General features: G+C 43.7%; 1 protein-coding gene across 1 annotated transcript; it reads left to right on the forward strand.

Annotated features, from left to right (window-relative positions):
* The first annotated feature begins 2,168 nt into the window (after positions 1–2,168).
* TENT5C (terminal nucleotidyltransferase 5C) lies at positions 2,169–10,368 on the forward strand. The gene is made up of 2 exons (XM_040572454.1): positions 2,169–2,216; positions 4,388–10,368. The coding sequence occupies exon 2, from the start codon at positions 4,414–4,416 to the stop codon at positions 5,584–5,586; it is 1,173 nt and encodes a 390-aa protein (XP_040428388.1). The 5' UTR covers positions 2,169–2,216; positions 4,388–4,413; the 3' UTR covers positions 5,587–10,368.
* The last annotated feature ends 8,218 nt before the right edge of the window (positions 10,369–18,586 follow it).

Raw genomic sequence — 18,586 nt, forward strand, 5'->3', positions numbered from 1 at the left:
GGTGGTTTCCAGACTCTTTTTTTTTTTTTTCTTTCCCCTCTGTTACAGTAATGTCCCAGCACCCATTTGGTCTTTCTTCCTTCCCCATCCTCTCTGAAAACTCTTTGAAATGGTTCCCACAGAGTGTGTCCCAAAGGGGAACGCACCACAGGGAAGCTACGGACAGGAGAGGAGCAAGCATGGCTGCGGGGAGGCACTGGGGTTGCAGGCAGAGATGAGGGACGGAGCAGCTGTGGGAGAAGGGCAAGAGGGTGATTGTCCAGGAGCAGAGAGAGATGGTGCCTCTCAGCAGGAATCTGTCCCCCAGTAGTTCTCAAAGAAAGGAGGGTTTGCTGAGACTGGGATTGTCTCCTGTCACTTCTCCCTAGGCTTGGTGTTAGAGCTGACAGTGGGAAAGTCAGTCCTGCCTAAATGTCAGGCATTACGGCTGTGCTCTGGGATGGGGTCAGAACCCCCTCAGCAGCCACAGCACTCATGCGATAGCCCATGCTTTTTAATCTCTTGTCTCGCCAGTGGGCTGTGCGTTCCCGTGTTTTCCATCCTCACGTAATCCACCACACAGATGCAGATGGATAACAGAAGGCTGGCTCCTGCCAGGGGTAAATGGGCTCCTTCCCCTAGACATCCATTACTCAAAGATGCATTCCTTGCTCCTCCTGCAACCTACACAAGAGTCTGCCCCAGCAGGTTTTAAACAGCGTTTCAAAATCCAGTCCCTCTGGCCTTCCTGTATGATCAATGGATAGCAATTGACAAGAGCAAGCGTATTGTCAGGAGGTTTAAATTCACTACAAAGAGCTCTGCACTTCCACTGAAGCATACTCAATGTCTAAGATATGGTTGAGATACCTCTTTGTTTTTACACTTTTGTGAAACAAGAACTTCTAAACAAATAAAGTACGAACCTTTTATCAGTATTTTAACATCTGTAATATCATTGTGCTACAAGTGTCTTTGCCTTTATTGATGTCAAATAAATATTACAAACAATATTTTTTCAACATGTAATTGCTGTTTGTCCAAGAGGGAACAGAAAATACACCATCCAAAATAGACAGTGGCATTTGAGGCAGAAGTACTGCTGAAAACATCTTTTTAAAAGGGGAGACCATTCAGTATTTTAACCTCCAAGTGAGACACTTCCTTACCGGTGGTTATGCCTCCGTCATTTCTGCTATTACTCCTTTTTGGGTTCCCTATTTCTCTTTCTTGTTTCAGAAGCACAGGAAAAAAAATGTTGAAAAAGATGTCCTGGATTCAGAAGTTCAACCCTGTAACTCCACAGACAACTGTATTATGGATTTTGTTATCTAGCAGCATCTTAAAACGAGTTAGTTTTACTCCCCTTCCTCTCTACTGCAATAGTCTGAAGGGATGATGATGTCATCAGACAAAAAGATGATAACCTGTCTTGATTGTTATTCTTGAATCGATGTTATCCTTTAATTCAAATAGCTCTTCTTGTTTCCTGTTACTTATGCCAAATGTGCTCACAAAGAAAAAATACAAAAACAAAATAAACCCACCCATATTCCTACCCAGCTTTTGTTTTGGTGGCTGAAAGCCTGTTTCTGTTTGCTGAGAAAAGAGGAGCTTTTCAGTCTCCTCTCACAAGATCAGCTCTCTGCATGCGCTCAGGTTTGAGTTCATCTTTCCTTGGCGTGTATGACAGAAGAGCACTCCAGATGTGTTTTTCCCAATGCTTTGCAAACACTGCTGTGGCACTGCTAGGTGCACAGCAAACTCCCCATATCCCTTTTCACCTCTTTTGCCCAAATATTGAGGGTTTCCACCAGCAAGTGCAGTTTTTGTTCCCTAACTCCCGACCGTGCTTTCCAGTCACTTTCCCTCCTGTGTGCGGGCTGTTGAACATAAACCAAACCCCATTAACCCACCCGGTGCTGGAAAACCACCCCATATTCAGCTCCTCGCCCTGCCCGTACCGGGGGCGGCGTTTGCCCCGGGGGTCTCCTCAGGACAGCCGTTGGGGCGTTGGGCCCCCCGTGACTGAGGCAGCCTGTCCCCCTCTCTTCGGGCTCGGCACTGTGTCCGTGTGCCCGCCCGTGTGTCCGTGTGCGGGGGGAAGCCGCCGTGCCGCCCCTCAGGGCGGAGGAGGAGCGGAGGCGGGGCGGCGGCGCGGCCATAAAGGGCGGGCGAAGGGGGCAGGGAGGCGTGCGCGGGAGCGGGGCCGGGCGGCGCGGCGGGGCCGGGCTGAGGTGAGCGGGGCCGGGTCGGGGCGGGAGGAGCGCGGAGCTCCTCGCTGCGGCCGCCGGGCGAGGCTGTGCGAGCCTCTGGGGCAGGCGTATTCATTGTTTCTTTGGTAATAAGGGCTCGGGGAGCGCAGCCGGTGGCGGGGCTGCAGGCAGCCGCTCACTCCTGTTGTCAGTAACTTAAATCTCGCAGAGTAGGCAAAGCATGCGAGCGATTTCGGAGTGAGAGGTTTCCTAGGCTGGTAGCCCAATAATTAAACTCTCCCATGAACTGTGGAGGTGAAATCTTCCCCAGCAGGTGCTGGCAAGGACGGCAATGCACGCTATGCCCCATGCACAAAAACGCTCAAGCAGAACCAAGCACGGGCGGTGGGGTGGAAGGCTTCTGCTGGAGAAGTCCTCTCTGGTTGCCTGGTGTGCTGTGTGCCTTGCCTTAGCTGCTAAGGAGCCCACAGATGGAAAGGAGGAGCCTGTGCACTTGCAGCGTGAGCTAGAAGTCATGAGAGACTCCCATGTTGTGTAGCGATCAGAAGGTTTTGATGAAGATAGTGTTTTAAGGTGAAAGTGTATTTTAATATGCCTGAAGTCCCTGAGGGCAACTCCTTGATGCCTCTGGGGTTATGCTGTGTTGGAGCTTTAAGTACTGAGTTTGAAGAAACCCTTGCTTTGTCCTGGATTAATTATTTTATGAATCACAAGTTTGTTTCATGGCTACTGAAGCTGATATGATGTGCAGCCGCTTATGCCCAAGGACAGAAACTGCTTCCCCCGGAGCACTTTTACATTGCTGTTTGTCTGCTTTAGGATTTGACTGTGTTCTTAGAGGTGACAGATCAAATGAGCTTCTTGGGAGTTAAAAGGTGGAGAGTGACAAGCAAGAGATAACAATAGCTGCTGCTTGAATCTTGCTTAAAGTGTTCCGTATGCAGTGCTGATTCATGTTGGGAAACAGTATGGTTGTTTTTTAAACAGTTCATAGTAGGCAAGAGTTAACTGCGCTAAGTCTGAGTAGTCTGACCTTGGCAGCTGCCAGTGCAGCCTTCACAAGTACTTGGGGCAGATGAAGGTGAGACCTCAGTCTGTAGCTGTCAGGGAGCACCTGGCCACAATAGAAAGCTGGAACACTTAAAACAGGAGAGTGTATTATCTCCAGTTGGAGTTGCATGACTGTAGAGTATACAGAAGTACTGATATACTTCAAAACAATCCACTGAAGTACAAGAGAATATCTGCTCAACCATTACAAGAGCTGTGACAGCACTCCTTAAAGTGCTAAAGCTTGGACTAGGCTGTGACAAAATCTGGTCATTGAGGTTCTCAAGTCCTTAGTGTAGAGCTGACATGTGTGCCTTAATCCCATCTGAATATATGCCAGCTCTTACGAGCTTGTTTTCCCTCCACAAATGAGTAAAAGGTCAGGGGAAGTAGGAATATTGCCCAAATGGTAATTTGATTATGTAGTGTATCTGAAAAAGAATTGCTTACAGACTAGAATGCAAACTTAAAAGTTCTGTTATCTGACTTTATAGCTGAAGTTCTGTCCAAGATGCTGAAGTTCTATAGTTTTTTGCAGGAGCAAGGTGGACTTCTTCCTTAGCCTGTAAGAGGGAGATACTGGATGGCTAAGAAAGGAGGAAAAAAAAAAAAAAAAAACTTCTGTGAAAAACTATCTTGTGTCTCTAGCATAATTGAAGTGCTCTCAGTGAATTGGATCTCTAAGCCTTGGAACTAAAACACCTGAGTGTTTTCCACTGTTGTGTTAGTTCGAGAGAAGTTTGAGCTTTACCTATAATGAAACAAGTTCAATGTTAGCTTTTGAAAGTGTTCTGTGCTTATGGTTCTCACTGGCTTCAGCTGGTACTGCAGATCTTGGAAACCTGGGCAAAGCTTATTTGTATTATTCATTAAAAAGTTCCCCTTGAAATGTACTGCTGTGTTGCAGTACTTAACTCTGCATCACCAGGAAGGACACAGACAACTACATTTTTTGCCTGAACAAGTAGGGAAATAGAGCATCATTTCAGGTGAAAGGCTTGCTGATAATCATTAGTCTGTACAATTATTTCTCTTTAGGTTCTATATGTAGACAGCAAGCAGAGCATAGGATGTATATTTAGGAAGTGCAAACCAAAAGTCTAACTCGTGTTGTTTTTTTTTCCTCCCCCACCTCCTTACAGTTTCTTTGGAGAAGAAAAACCTTAACATGGCAAGCAAAGGAAGTAATACAGACTGCATGTCATGCAGTGTACTGAACTGGGAGCAGGTCAGCCGTCTGCATGAGGTTCTTACAGAGGTGGTCCCAATCCATGGAAGAGGTAACTTCCCGACGCTGAAGATAACTCTGAAGGACATTGTTCAGACTGTTCGGAGTAGGCTGAATGAAGCAGGCATTGCGGTACATGATGTCCGTCTGAATGGCTCTGCAGCTGGCCATGTCCTGGTCAAGGATAATGGTCTGGGATGCAAAGACCTGGATCTCATTTTTCAAGTTTCTCTTCCAAGTGAGGCAGAGTTTCAGTTAGTTCGAGATGTGGTGTTGCGCTCCCTCTTGAATTTCTTACCAGAAGGAGTAAGCAAGCTAAAAATCAGTCCAGTAACACTGAAGGAAGCCTACATCCAGAAGCTAGTTAAAGTGTCAACAGAATCGGACCGTTGGAGCTTGATATCACTTTCCAACAAACATGGTAGGAACGTGGAGCTGAAGTTTGTGGACTGTATAAGACGACAGTTCGAGTTCAGTGTGGACTCTTTCCAAATCATACTGGATTCCCTGCTTTTCTACTATGACTACTCAGAAAACCCCATGTCAGAGCACTTCCATCCAACTGTGATTGGGGAGAGTATGTATGGAGACTTCGAAGCAGCTTTTGATCACCTCCAGAACAAGCTGATAGCTACCAAAAATCCTGAAGAGATCCGAGGTGGTGGACTTCTGAAGTATAGTAACCTCTTAGTGCGAGACTTCAGGCCCATGGATAAAGATGAGATCAAAACATTGGAGCGCTACATGTGCTCCCGATTCTTCATAGACTTCCCAGACATCCTGGATCAGCAGCGCAAACTAGAGACCTACCTCCAGAACCACTTCTCCAAAGAAGAGAGGAGCAAATATGACTACCTCATGATTCTGCGCAGGGTGGTGAATGAGAGCACTGTGTGTCTCATGGGACATGAGCGAAGACAGACTCTCAACTTGATTTCTCTGCTGGCACTCAGAGTACTGGCAGAACAGAACATCATCCCTAATGCCACTACTGTTACCTGTTATTACCAGCCAGCACCTTATGTTAGTGATGTGAACTTCAGCAACTACTACCTTGCGAATGCTCCTGTGCCATATAGCCAGTCCTACCCGACTTGGTTGCCTTGCAATTGATCATTTCACTCCAGTGTTCTTGAGTGGAGGCTACTAAAAGCCAAGCTGCCAAGTGTATATACATAATGACTGCTGGTTGGAGGCTTTCTAATAAATATGACTCTGTTGGACTAACCATTTCCTGGTGTGCGGTAGGAATACACAGCCAGGTGATGTGTGAAGAACCTTTTCAGTATATCTCTACAAATGCCAAGAAGCCTTATTACCTCCTCACTGGGAGAAGAGAACCAGCAGCCAAATGTTAGAGGAATAGTTACAAAACTAGGTACCAGTCTTGGAAATAGCTGTTAACATGTCATCTAAGTGGAGTATTCAGTAAACTGGGTTAGTTAATAGAGCAAAGACTGGAAAATGTCTTGTGCAGAGCAGAAGTTGATCCAAAACTCTGCTTTCTATTGCCTAATCTCATTACTTTATACTTCCTCAGTTCAATTTTTAGTCAGCTTTCTATTGAACTAATTGTGCAAGAGTGGGCTTGTGTCATGCTTGGGCTGCTTCTACTTTCTGGCTGTGTAGAACTGATAATGGTATGGATATTGTCCCTCTTGTAGAGGGCCTAAAGGTTCTTTCCCATAGTACATGGGTGTGTGTGGTCCTGCCTCAAGTTCAAGATAACATCTTGGAAGTTGAAGATGAGTTAGTAAATCTGTCCCTAAAGCATGAGCTGGCTAAACTTTTCTTGAGTACAAAAAGGGATGGAAGGTGGCTTGTCTAAACATGTACCAAAACCTGATTAAAAAAAAATTACTAAGTCCTTGGAATAAGGCATTAAAACCTTAAATTGGAACCGCTGTTTGAATGGTGAAGATGGGAAAATACTATTAAGTATAGGCTTAAGATAAAGTCTTTGTATCTTTCAAAACAGTTATTGGCACAGTTGGAAAGTAGCACAGCTCTTACACTGAAGTGTGACTTAACTTTCTTCCTCATGGGTCCACAGCAGGCAAAAAAAAAAAAAACACCACTAACTTGTAGTCTGATGTGCACGTCTGTCACAGTATAAATTCCTTAAGTGCCTCCTAAGGATTTTTTTTCTTGTACAAATTCAGGAGGTCCTGAAAGCTTGCCTTTGTCTCTTCTTAAGGGTTAAGCTTACTGGCATATTATCACTTGGTCACTGTATGAGATAGTATTGTGGGAGGTTAAAGTCAAGATCTTTGTCTTTAGCAGTCTTAACCTTCACTTCATGTATATAAACCCTAAGCAGAGCTTTCCACAGAGGCTGTGTGTAGTGAAAGTCTATCCCTATTTTCAGAATAGCCTCTGAAAGAGTGTGTACTCCCTTGGAGGCTGACCTTCTTAAAGGGTATGTGCTGAACTTGCTGCTTTGATGCTCCTGTGCTTTATAAGGATGGTTAAGAGTTCCACGGTTCTGTATGCAGCAGTACTAGAAACTGACTGGTACACTGACTGGAAGACTTTTTCACTGAACTGCAATAAAAAAAATACATATAGCAAATGATCTTGAGGTTCCTTTGCTTAACCAGAGAAGTACTAGAAACAGAAAGAGGTACAGAACTAGAAATGCAAATAGTTGAGATACTTAATATGTACCGGTGCAATGTTTAAGGATACTTAATTGCTAACCCTTCTTTGGTCTCACAAGCTCATGCAAACAGCTAGAAGTCAAAGTGCTGAATCAAACAAATGATTTATGTGTAGAAGGTAAAGCAGAAAGCAGATGAAACACCTATAGCTGATAATAGAAGTAGAAAACAGTAGCAGTGCAGCACTTACCTGGCAGTGAAAAACTGCTTATTCTTGGTAGGACCAAAGACTTCTAGTTATGAAAAGTGGGAGAACTTGCAACATAACTGATTCATGAAGACCACGTTAGTACAGCAGCAGAGCTACTGTTTCCTTCATTTAGCTTAAGAAGGCAGGGAGGGATACAATTGGGGAAGCAGGCTGTAGCCAGGTATGCTTTAGGTTAATTTCTTGAACAGTCTTGTAAGCATCTTCAGTAGCAAATAGACAGTTTAGTGGCTTTTTTATTATTGAAGGCTCTTGAATAGTCTGCCAAAGTAGTTGAATTTAAAAGTAAACCCATTCTTTTATATAAACTGTGGCTTGGACTTGGAGTAGCATACAGGCAAGGTACATCTCACCCAAGACACTAGTTGGAAGGCTTTTTAAAAAAACTAACAAATTGCTGGTGTTGTCATTTATGTCAAACTTAGAGCAAGCTTACTGCCAGAATGAGTAACTTCTGCATGAGGAGCAATACTTGGACCAGTACAGAGTATCACCAGAAGGGAGGAAGTCTTTTTAAGAGTTTAATTGCTCTCATCTCTTAAATAGCTTCAGCTGGCTTTAAAAAAAAAAAAAAGCTATGCCCACTGCAGAAGTAAACCAGTGCCTAGAGGGACATGTTTGATTTTCGTTTCAAATAGCTTACACTCATGTCTTACAGGATCTCACAGCTTATCTTTAGGAAATCTCATGGCTGATCTTTAGGAGCTTTCTGTGCATCAGCTCATGTGGAAGAAGTAGTCCATGCTCGGGAGGGAGTCCTCATTAGCTTGAAGCAAGCTGACTTATTTCTTACTAGTCTTTGAATACCTTGGCTGCTGTGCATCAGGCCAGATGTATCTAATGGAAAAGAAAGTGCTAGAAAGCTCTCTTGGATTTATGCTGGGACAGAGCTATGGAGAACTCGAGCTTTCTGCCAAAAGTATTTGTGCTTTTGCTAATGTAACTTGTAACAGAGGATTCTAAGGAAGCTTTCTTAAAAGTTGAATGGCTGTTCTCTGAATGTCTGACTTCCTTGGTTTAAGCTTTGCAGGACTGCTGTGTTCCCTGTCTGCATCTTAAATTGCTCTGGGATAATAAATAATTGATGCTTTTTAGTCTGGATTGTTAACGTCTTGAGTAGTTAAACTGTAGCCTGAAGTTGCACATTACCTACTGCGTTGGCACTAATATATAAGGGATTGCTGGAACAATGTTGGGTCTCATTGCCTTCAAAACAAGCCTGGCTTGGTGGTCTAGGTGGAGCTGAAATACTGAATAGCTTTTCATCGTGGTGCTGCCAGCAGTCTACCCCTTTCTGACTTCAAGGTGTCCTGGCAGCCTGATGTTGCAGGTAGCAGCAGCTTAATCTGGTGCATGCTAGTTGGTTTGGAGTCAGGTTTATGGGGGCCCTGTAGCTGGGAGTAACATGAGAATAAGTGCTAGGTTAAAGTAATGACCTTAGGCCAAGTTTAGGCTGCCTGCATGATTCAGTCTTCCTTTGGTGCTAAATGATGTAAACCTGCCCTCTCCTCTGCTTGCTACTGTATCAAGTGAAGGTTTGAGACAGGCTGTTACACTTCAGGCTATTACCCAAATGCATTCCCTCAAGGCAGCAGCATCAAAGCAAAGTTACAGCGATACTGGACTGCAAGACTTGTATCTGTGCATCATTCCTAAGGACTAGGCTTCTAGGAAACTAGACTGTATGGTTTAAAATAGCTCTCTTCTTCCTGTAGCTTAAACTCTGTGGGGCTAAGTCAGTCTGAGGCTAAGCATCTGTTTTGAATATTTATCACCAAGTCCTCCTTAACATACAGTTTATTAATATTTTTGTTCATTTGTAAGATAGATGAAATCTTATATTTGATAAAGATGCTACCAAGGAGACCTACTAGTAGGGTGGGTTCTAGTCACTTCCCTGAAATCCCTATGCTGATCCACAGTCATTCTGGAAAGCTACAAAGTAAAGCATGTCTTATGCTCCCCCAGCTCAAGACTTAACTGTTGCTGTGCTTGTCCTCAGCTTGTTGAGTTAGTCACTAAGCTGGAGGCTGCTTTTGAGTAACCATTTTTCAAAAGTTCTTCACCTTTTGCTTTAACGTGAATATCTCTTCTACAAAGCAGAAGATAGTATTTAAATCTAGTCCACGTACCTAGAGATTTTTTTTGAGACTTAAAACCCCAAAATTTTTTGTGACTGAGTTGTAGAGTTAAGCACTTGGTATGTTTTGTGCCTAGATGTTGTGGGTTTCTGTTTGCTAGAATTACTGCAAATGTTTGTAGTGATCTCTGCTTATTGTGTGATTGGTTGGGAAAAGGCCTCTTAGAAAATAACTTGGGCAAATTGCTTCAATTCTGTGTACTGATAGAACGTGTTTGCTGTCCCTCTTATTAAACTTGTTGAATCAGAGTGCCGCAATTGTTAGGCAAAGAAATAAGCAATAAGATGGCCATCATTACTGGCAAATTGGTCTAATCTGGGCATTGGGAGAGTCAAATGGATAGTGATACTTATAGCTTTTGCATCTAAGTCTTACTCAAACCATTGCTGTCAATGACTTGTTAAATATGGTGAAGTGTTTCATATGTGCTCTTTAATTTCATTGAAACTTGTTATAAGGTGGGATGCTGGGCTATAGCTGTAGAAGCTTTTGTGGGAATGGTTGGAGCACTCCAGTTTTTCTCCTTCTTTGGAAGAGAAGGCCACTCACTGAAGTATCTGCATTGGGCTTGTCTGTCTTTCTTTCTGATTAAAACTGCACTTTTTGTTGAAATTTGAAGGCTTTTTTCTATGTTTTTCTTTTTTTTACTATTAGAAGTCAGCTCTTGGAAAATCTCATGCTTGTTCGAAAAAGTGAGTTTTCCCTTTAAGCTGGCAGAACAAGATACTAGAAGTACTTGGATTTGTGATGAGCCCGGATGTGAGATTGGTCACAACAACTTTATCTACTGTTCTGCACTGTGGTATTCACTTGTCACCCTTGGAAACTGGGTTTTGGACCGTAATGATACTGCAATTCCTGTACAAATAAACTTATGCTAAACATTGCTTGCCTCAAGTTATTCTTGCACCTAAGTAGTGCTGACTGGAAGTCTTCAGAGCTTATTGAGTGGTGTGTGTAAATACACTGGTGGAGGGGAAGAAATAGTGGTGGGGTACACAGTAATGTTTGGTTTTTAGATCTTCCTCAAGAATTTTTTATCACTAATGTACAGATCTGCCTCTTAACTGGCTGAGAATGAGTCAGTTAAATGAGACAGGTAAGTGATTCATCTTTCACTTAGATTAGTGATCTTTTTTAAAGAAGCACTTGCCCTCTCCCGCTGGTCTGAGACTGAAACATGGGGAAGCATGTTTCTAGGCCTGTCAGCAGCAACCCTCTGAGCTAGAGGCTGTGTGTGTTCTGTGCTGTGCTTCAACTTAATGCTACTCCAAGTCAGGGGCTCCAGTGGCCCCTCTGTACCTCAGTTTGAGTCAGGGAGGCGAGAAATGAAGTCATCAAGTACATTTTAAGATGACTTTCAGCTTGCGGGTTTTGTGCTCTTACTGTGTCCTAAGATTTGATGCTTCTGTAAGCAGTGAACTGCTAAAATTTAATGGTCAATGTAGGCTGAGCAGGTCAAAGCTAAATAAAAGCTAGGGATGTGTGGCAGTATATTTGCTGCTCTAGAATCAAAAATAAATGTACTATAAAAAGCATGCCTGCTTCTAATCCCTCCCAGAGCTCAGAAGTCCAGCCTTCAGGACCTTGTAACAACTGCAGGGGGAACTTCTGCAGAGGCTAGCAGGAGCACTGAGATCTTACAAAGGCAATCATGAAGCCTGTGTAGTCCCCTTTCAAGATGTAGTTGCTTCCCTATGGATGCAAATGGAGAACTGATAATGCAGCTGTACAAAAGTTGGATGACACAAACCATCTGTTTGTCACCTGAAACTCCCTTACCTCAACTCCTCAATTTATCTTGTCGTAAAAGTTTCAGAGTTATTTTGGGTAACATCCTTTAGGTTTCTAGAATACCAGACTTAAATATGCAGGGTCAGACAGTGCGACAGCAAGATGGCCACAGTTAGGCAAGTGGCTGTATGCGTGCTTTCAGTTCCATAAGGAACTTCCAGCATGGTCAAAACTGTGAGAGTAAATGAAGAATAAATGAAGAAGTGAATTGCTCAAGTCTATTGCTGCCGCATGGTTAGTGAAAACAAGCATCCTGTTTGGTGGTACTGCCAGAACCCAGTCTTATCCATGCTGGGCAAGATGAGCTCGGTTTTGTGACAGGGAGCAGGAGGCATGAGAGGACTGGTACTCCAAATTGTCACTGCTGTTCTGGCAGATGTAATTATTTCCTGCCTGCGTTCTGTGATGGTGGTTTTAATATTTTGAAGTCAGTGTTCAATGTGCCCTCATGCAGACAGAGCAGATGCTTCTTTAGGAGAAACAGAGACTGTGTGCCTGCTTATTTTGAACATTGCTTGCAACGTATTTACTATATTTAGTGCATTGATATACTGAATAGGGGTAGTTGTTGTCTTCAGCAATAAAACAGGGTTTGCACTTATCCAGCCACTAAAAAGGGAGATATATCAAAGGATGCAATACACCACTTGAGTGTGGGTGTTAGACATACCAGACATGTTTTGCTGTAGTAGCAGTGCTGTAATCTCTCGGGTTTGGTTCAGTGGTAAAAAGATAAGCTCTGTATCCTATAGGCAAGACTGCCTAGTGAAGGGAGTAGTTAACCTCCCAAACCTTAGTAATTTTCCTAGTAGGAAGGAGTTGAGTCATCGTGCTGGAAAAACAGTCTTGCCAAGAACCATGTGCAAAGCAGCTGCTAGATCTGAAGCTGGTAGTTCGCTTATGTAAATTAAGGAAAGCTATACTATCCGCTTCAGCATTACCACATTTGCTCTCAGTTGGGGGGGTTGGTAAACCAGCAGGAACCAATTACTTAGGCTGGCTAATCCAGCAAAATGCTGTACTGAGTCTCCATGGGTGCTAAGTGGTGCAGGGGACACTTGGTGCCCATTCACTGCTATCCCCAAAATACGTTAGCTTTATTCTTTATCAGACTCATATGGTGCTTGGACAGCAAAACTGCTTCAGAAAATGGTGAAACCTACAGATTATACTGGTTGTATGCCAGGCAGAGTGAAAATTGTCTTCCTTACAAGAGAACGGTTGTGATGTGAGCCTTCTGCTTCGGTTGCTGCCTTCAAACTGCAAAGCAAGTCTCCTGAGCGTGTCGGATGTGAAACATGAATTGCACCCACGAATCGGTCTCACTGTGGGCACCCTTCTCACTTCAAAATCAGCCTGCCACCTGCAGCAATTCCCTTCTCCACCCCCTATATATCTCTTATCTGAATTACTTACTCTGAAAGCTATATCTCAGTGTAACTCCTGGGAAGTTATTTAATCTTTCTAAAGTGCTTTCCTTAAATTTATCGTGTACTCTGAGAACCTGTTCTAATATTTGGTTGTAGTCCTTACTGAGAATCATGTTGTTTCTGTAGCGATGGATTCTCGAGAATCTTTGACCTGGGTATTGCTGCATCCTTATCAACAAGGCTGAAAAGTCCCAGTCTGTCTCATGCTATCCGCTAATCCCTTCAGCTCTTGGATGAACTGAGGAAAATGAGCCCTTGAAGCCTGATATTGTATGTATTGGATTTGGAAGCTGGAAACCTTTTCTTTGGGAACTCTGTTTCTGTGTATCTAATGAACCAGCACCAGCTGGCTAGCCCAGTGCTCCACGTAGCCACAGAAAAGAAATAGTACTAAGATTACTTCTCAACTTCTTGATGCTTGTGTCCCCAAGTTGTCCTTGCTGTTTTTACCATAGCATTATGGCATGCTGAGTGCTCTTACTGGCAGTTATTTGCAGTGAGTTCAGAGTCCATCTGCTGCTCTTCAAAGCTCCATCTCCCATCTGGTATTGACAACATCTGTGTTCCTGGTTTCCAGATGTAGCGTTTTGCATTTGGTGGTATTAGAAAAACATTTTGTCTGAATCCTGTGGTCAAACGCTGACAAAGTAGATGGACAGAGCAACTCGACTTCATTGTTCATGAGCTCACCGACTTACAAGAGTTGTGTAATGCCTGCAAATGACAGAAGCACTCACAGTTTTGAGTTGTTCTTGCATACTGAAGAGTACCTGAGGTTGTTGTGGGCACTTTGAAACCTGCAGGTGGTTTAAAAACAATGTCAGCATAAAAAAAGGTGCTGACAACAAAAAAGGTGCTGTACCACAAAGGTACAGGATGCAGGTTATTTTGGGATTTTTTATTTATTTTTTCAAATACAACGTACAGACAGCAGACAAAGCCTATATTCTTCCACTGTGCTTAACAGCAGTTCCTCAGTCCTTTCCTCTGCACCCCTACATCTAAAATACTGCGGTGATGAGTATCCCAGGGGCAGGAGTTAGCAACATGACTGAACTGCTGTTGCTGTTACATCTGTTAGTCATCATGTCATCTGCCGGGCTGTTTTACTGTTCATCTGGGGCTCCCCAAATGTTGTGTAGTACTGAATAATTGCCAGGGCTGATGTAGCTTTTATAGACTTCACGAGCCGCCTTCTGCTTTCTCCTCCCAGGCAGCTTTCCTCAAGACCAGGGGAAAGTAAGCTATTTTTGGGAAGAGAGCCTGCCGTCAGTACCACTGTCCTGCTCTTAAGGGAGTTCATCAAAAAGCAGGATGGATTTGCTAACAGCCTGGCAGACCGACGTGCCCGGGGATCCTGCCTTGCCGGCTGCCCTGGAAAGTGTCTCTGCAGCTCTGCTCAACCCAAGGAAGCAATGCATGCAGATGGGGCTGCACCTTCGGGATCAAATTCATGGAGTTACTCCAGAGGAATACTTGTCTGCTTGTAAAAAAAAAATGGTGTCTGTTTTGGATGGGAGGAAGCTTTGAACAGGGAGCAATACTCTAGCTGAGTATATAGACACTTTACACCAGCCATTAGCTTCCTTCCTCGCAGCACTTCTGTGACAGGAGGATTCCTGTTTACTACCATTTCACAGACAAGAAACGAGCCCTGAGGAGGGGAAGCAGCACTGTTAGGTAACCCAGTGGCTTGGAGTGGATATTTTGGAAGTCCTGCATATTGATGGGGCAGAGAGGGAAGGGTGAAATTACTGGGACATTTGTTTCATTCATTTCAGAAATAGAATAGAAGGATATGGTAATTTAAAGCACAGAGATGAATTGGGGAATTGTAGTTTTGAGGTAGAGCTGCATGATACATGTTCTTACAGACACATCTGACTTTTGCAATGGAAGCAACGTGCCAGTGAGACTCGCTGGGGGCCACACTGTGCCCATGTTCACATGCAGGTAGTCGTTGTAGACCCTTCTGATTTGTAACTTCTTGCAATACTCAATTACAATATAAAATCATGGTGATTAACACACTGCTCTGTTATCATGTGTTACAAACCTGGCTGTTCTCAGCAGTTACGGTGTCAGCTCTGCCCTTTGGTATTCTCAGCTTTTTGTTTTGTATGACCAGAACCTGATTTTTTGTTTTAACTGTTGAAAATCCAGATTCACTGAAATATCAGTCGAAAACATGCATTTAGTTAAAAAAAAAAAAAAAAAAAAGTAATTCAGAAATGAGAGTTCGTTAACTAACAATGTTGTATTTGATGGAAGTGGTCTTGTCCTTAACTGCAAAACTGCTTGTAAAGTTATGACTTTTAATTCCAGAACAGCTGCTTTTACTTTGAAGGCCCACACTGCCTGACTTATTGCTCATGAAGAATGAGCAGTGAAAGGAGCTACAGTCCATCTCAGATCTTTTGACTTTTCTTGCAGTATTATAATACCTGCTTGTTATCAAATAGTGCACATCCATTGCTGACAAAAACTCTAGATCACAGACTTCATTGAAATGTAGTAGTCCTGTTGTAAGTCATTATATTAGTCTGTACCTGAATAGTGGAAAACTGCAGAAAAACAGTTTAATTTCTTTATGATTCCCAAGGCTGTTCCAGGCATGCTTAATAAATTACGATGTGTAATTTGTGTGAGGGGCCATCTCAGAGGAGGCCTTCCGTTGCTGCAGTTGTAATAGATCAAAAATAGGCTGCGATGTAATTGTACTGGCTTATGGAGCTGTTTGAAACAGTCTGAATAAATGAAACAGTCTGAATAAATGGCTAAACCTGCAAAAAGAAATGTAAGGTTCAGGTGCCCAGAGCTGCCTAGAATCTGGCAGCTGGCAGTGCTTGGTCTGGTTCCTGAGGAGGGGACCTGGGTGCTTGGTGGGTTTTGGAGAGGACCCGGCACTCAGGTGAGTGCAGAGCGGTGGCACGGGGCCCTTGAATCTCCTGCCATAGCCACTGCATAATGAAGTGAATTAAGCATAAAGTAAAATCTTACCTCTACATTTCCTTGCTCTTGTTAATCAGGCTGCATAGCAACCTAAGTTCAACAAGGCCAAGTGCCGGGTCTCGCACCTGGGGCGCAACAACCCCAAGCAGAGCTACAGGCTGGGAGATGAGTGGCTGGAAAGCTGCCTGGCAGAGAAGGACCTGGGAGTACTGGTTGATAGTCGGCTGAATATGAGCCAGCAGTGTGCTCAGGTGGCCAAGAAGGCCAACAGCATCCTGGCCTGTATAAGAAGCAGTGTGGCCAGCAGGTCTAGGGAAGTGATTGTGCCCCTGTACTCGGCTCTGGTGAGGCCGCACCTTGAGTACTGTGTTCAGTTTTGGGCCCCTCGCTACAGGAAGGACATGGACGTGCTCGAGCGAGTCCAGAGAAGGGCGACCAAGCTGGTGAGGGGTCTGGAGAACAAGTCTTACAAGGAGCGGCTGAGGGAGTTGGGGTTGTTCAGCCTGGAGAAGAGGAGGCTCAGGGGCGACCTTATCGCTCTCTACAGGTACCTTAAAGGAGGCTGTAGAGAGGTGGGGGTTGGTCTGTTCTCCCACGTGCCTGGTGACAGGACGAGGGGGAATGGGCGAAAGTTGCGACAGGGGAGTTTTAGTTTGGATGTTAGGAAGTACTTCTTTACCGAAAGGGTTATTAAGCATTGGAACGGGCTGCCCAGGGAGGTGGTGGAGTCACCATCCCTGGAGGTCTTTAAAAGACGTTTAGATGTAGAGCTTAGCGATATGGTTTAGTGGAGTACTTAGTGTTAGGTCGGAGGTTGGACTCGATGATCTTGAGGTCTCTTCCAACCTAGAAATCTGTGTCTGTGTCTAACATACTTTTTTTATTTTTCTAGTGGTTTAATTTCCTTTTTATTTCCGTAGCGATGGATTCTTGAGAATCCAGACATGCCAGAGTGCTGGCAAATTATCTAGACTTTAACCAAATCTTCATTCTCGCAGTATAGAGCAGCAGAGAACTAAAGAACTTAAAAATAAGGTGTAACTGCCATATAAATGTCATAAAGAAACTTTAAAAAACTGTTTTAAAGGTCAGACGAATCTATTACTGAAGATATTTTTAAAGAACAAAAATCTTACTTTTATTACACACTTGCTACTTTAATTTTTCTTCAGGTAGGTACCAGTTGTAGCCTTGCTCCCAGACGTTACTTCAATATTCCTGTCGTAGGTGATAAGGACAGAAAAATGTAGCTCTGACTGGTATTCAGGCTAATGTATTACTTATGCTCCAGAGTGAAGATCAAATTTTCTTTGAAAAATCAGGGTGAAATATTGCACAGGCTTGCAACAATATTTTTCTTTCAGGAAAGATCATTTATAAAAATTCTTTTCTAAAATAGATGCATTGGAACAAACCTTGGCGTTTATTTTGGCCAAGGCTTCCTGATGTGCAGCCACCTAAAATAAGTTGCTTATAGCGTTTCATGCAGCATGCGTCCTGAGCCCGGGGAGTCCCTGTGAGAACAGGCAGCCAGGCTGCAGAGCCTGTCTGGGGCATTTTGCTCTCTGAGGCTTTGGCTTCAGGTTAGCTGGGGTCCAAACTCAGCCTCTAAAATGCCAGTTTGTCTCCAGTGGCTATAAAGAAATCCTGGAGTGACTGGCTCAGAAATCTACGCTGACAAGGGTCAAGAAGAATCTTATCTCAAGCAGTCAGAAATCAGACAAAAACACCAGGAATTTTCTTTCAAGCCCAATGAAGGCATTTATTTTTGTCTCATGGTCCGTTCTTGCAGATTGCTTGAGTCTCCTCCATTTCATGTCAAGCTGGGTGTTAGGAGCCATTTCAGCCAAAGGTCTGCAGGGAACAGGGCGGAGAAGTCCCATTCAGGGAAGAGATGTCTTCACACTGTCTGACATCCACTCTTCCCTAAAGTCTGGTGACCTGCTTGTTTCTGCTTTTTTTTTTCTTTTTTTTTTTTTTTTTTCCTTCACTACTGTGTATGTGCCAGGAAGTCCTGCTGTGATGACAGGAGCAGTGTTCAGGTGCTAAGTCTGACTCAGAGACCATAGCTTTGTCAAAGGGGAAAGATTCACATCTTTCAATTATGTTTAACCCATTCTCCTAGCCATTTTGACCTATTAGCTATGGTCCGAAGTTGAGTGAAATCACTGTCAGTCCTGTGGATTCAAGGACTTCCCTGTTCCCAAGTTAGACAAAATGACTCCAGAACATCTTGGAGCCAGCAAGAGAAAACCAGTCATAGAATCACAGAATCATTCAGATTGGAAAAGACCTCTAAGATCATCTAGTCCAACCTTTAACCAAGTACTGACAAGTCCACCACTAAACCATGCTACTAAGTTCTACATCTACACGTTTCTTGAAGACCTCCAGGGATGGTGACTCAACCACTTCCCTGGGCAGCCTGTTCCAATGCTGCACAACCCTTTCAGTAAAGAAATTTCTCCTAACACCCAACCTAAACCTCTTCTGGTGCAACTTGAGGCCATCACTTGGTGCTTGGGAGAAGAGCCTGATCCCCACCTCACTACGATCTCCTTTAAGGTAATTGTAAAGTACAGTAAGGTCGCCCCTGAGCCTTCTTTTCTCCAAGCTAAACAACCCCATCTCCCTCAGCTGTTCCTCATAAGACTTGTTCTCTAAAACAAGTCTGACAGTCTCTCTACTCAGTCAGTGCTGAGAAGTGGCTGGGGACTATGCAAACGAGACTGGTTCAGAGAGCAGGGGTGCAGGGGTCTGGAAATTGGTTTGGAAATACATTTCCAAGTTTAGGATGTGAAACTGTGGTTTGATATGTTGTGGCATGTTTCTAAAAGCCTAATATCCCAACAGGAGGAAATTGTGAGTAAAACAGATGGGAAGAAAACTTTGAAAAAAAGTTGAAAAAAATAAGCTTTCAAATGGGGA

This window comes from Cygnus olor, chromosome 1 (genome assembly GCF_009769625.2).
Source record: "Cygnus olor isolate bCygOlo1 chromosome 1, bCygOlo1.pri.v2, whole genome shotgun sequence".
Classification (NCBI taxonomy): domain Eukaryota; kingdom Metazoa; phylum Chordata; class Aves; order Anseriformes; family Anatidae; genus Cygnus; species Cygnus olor.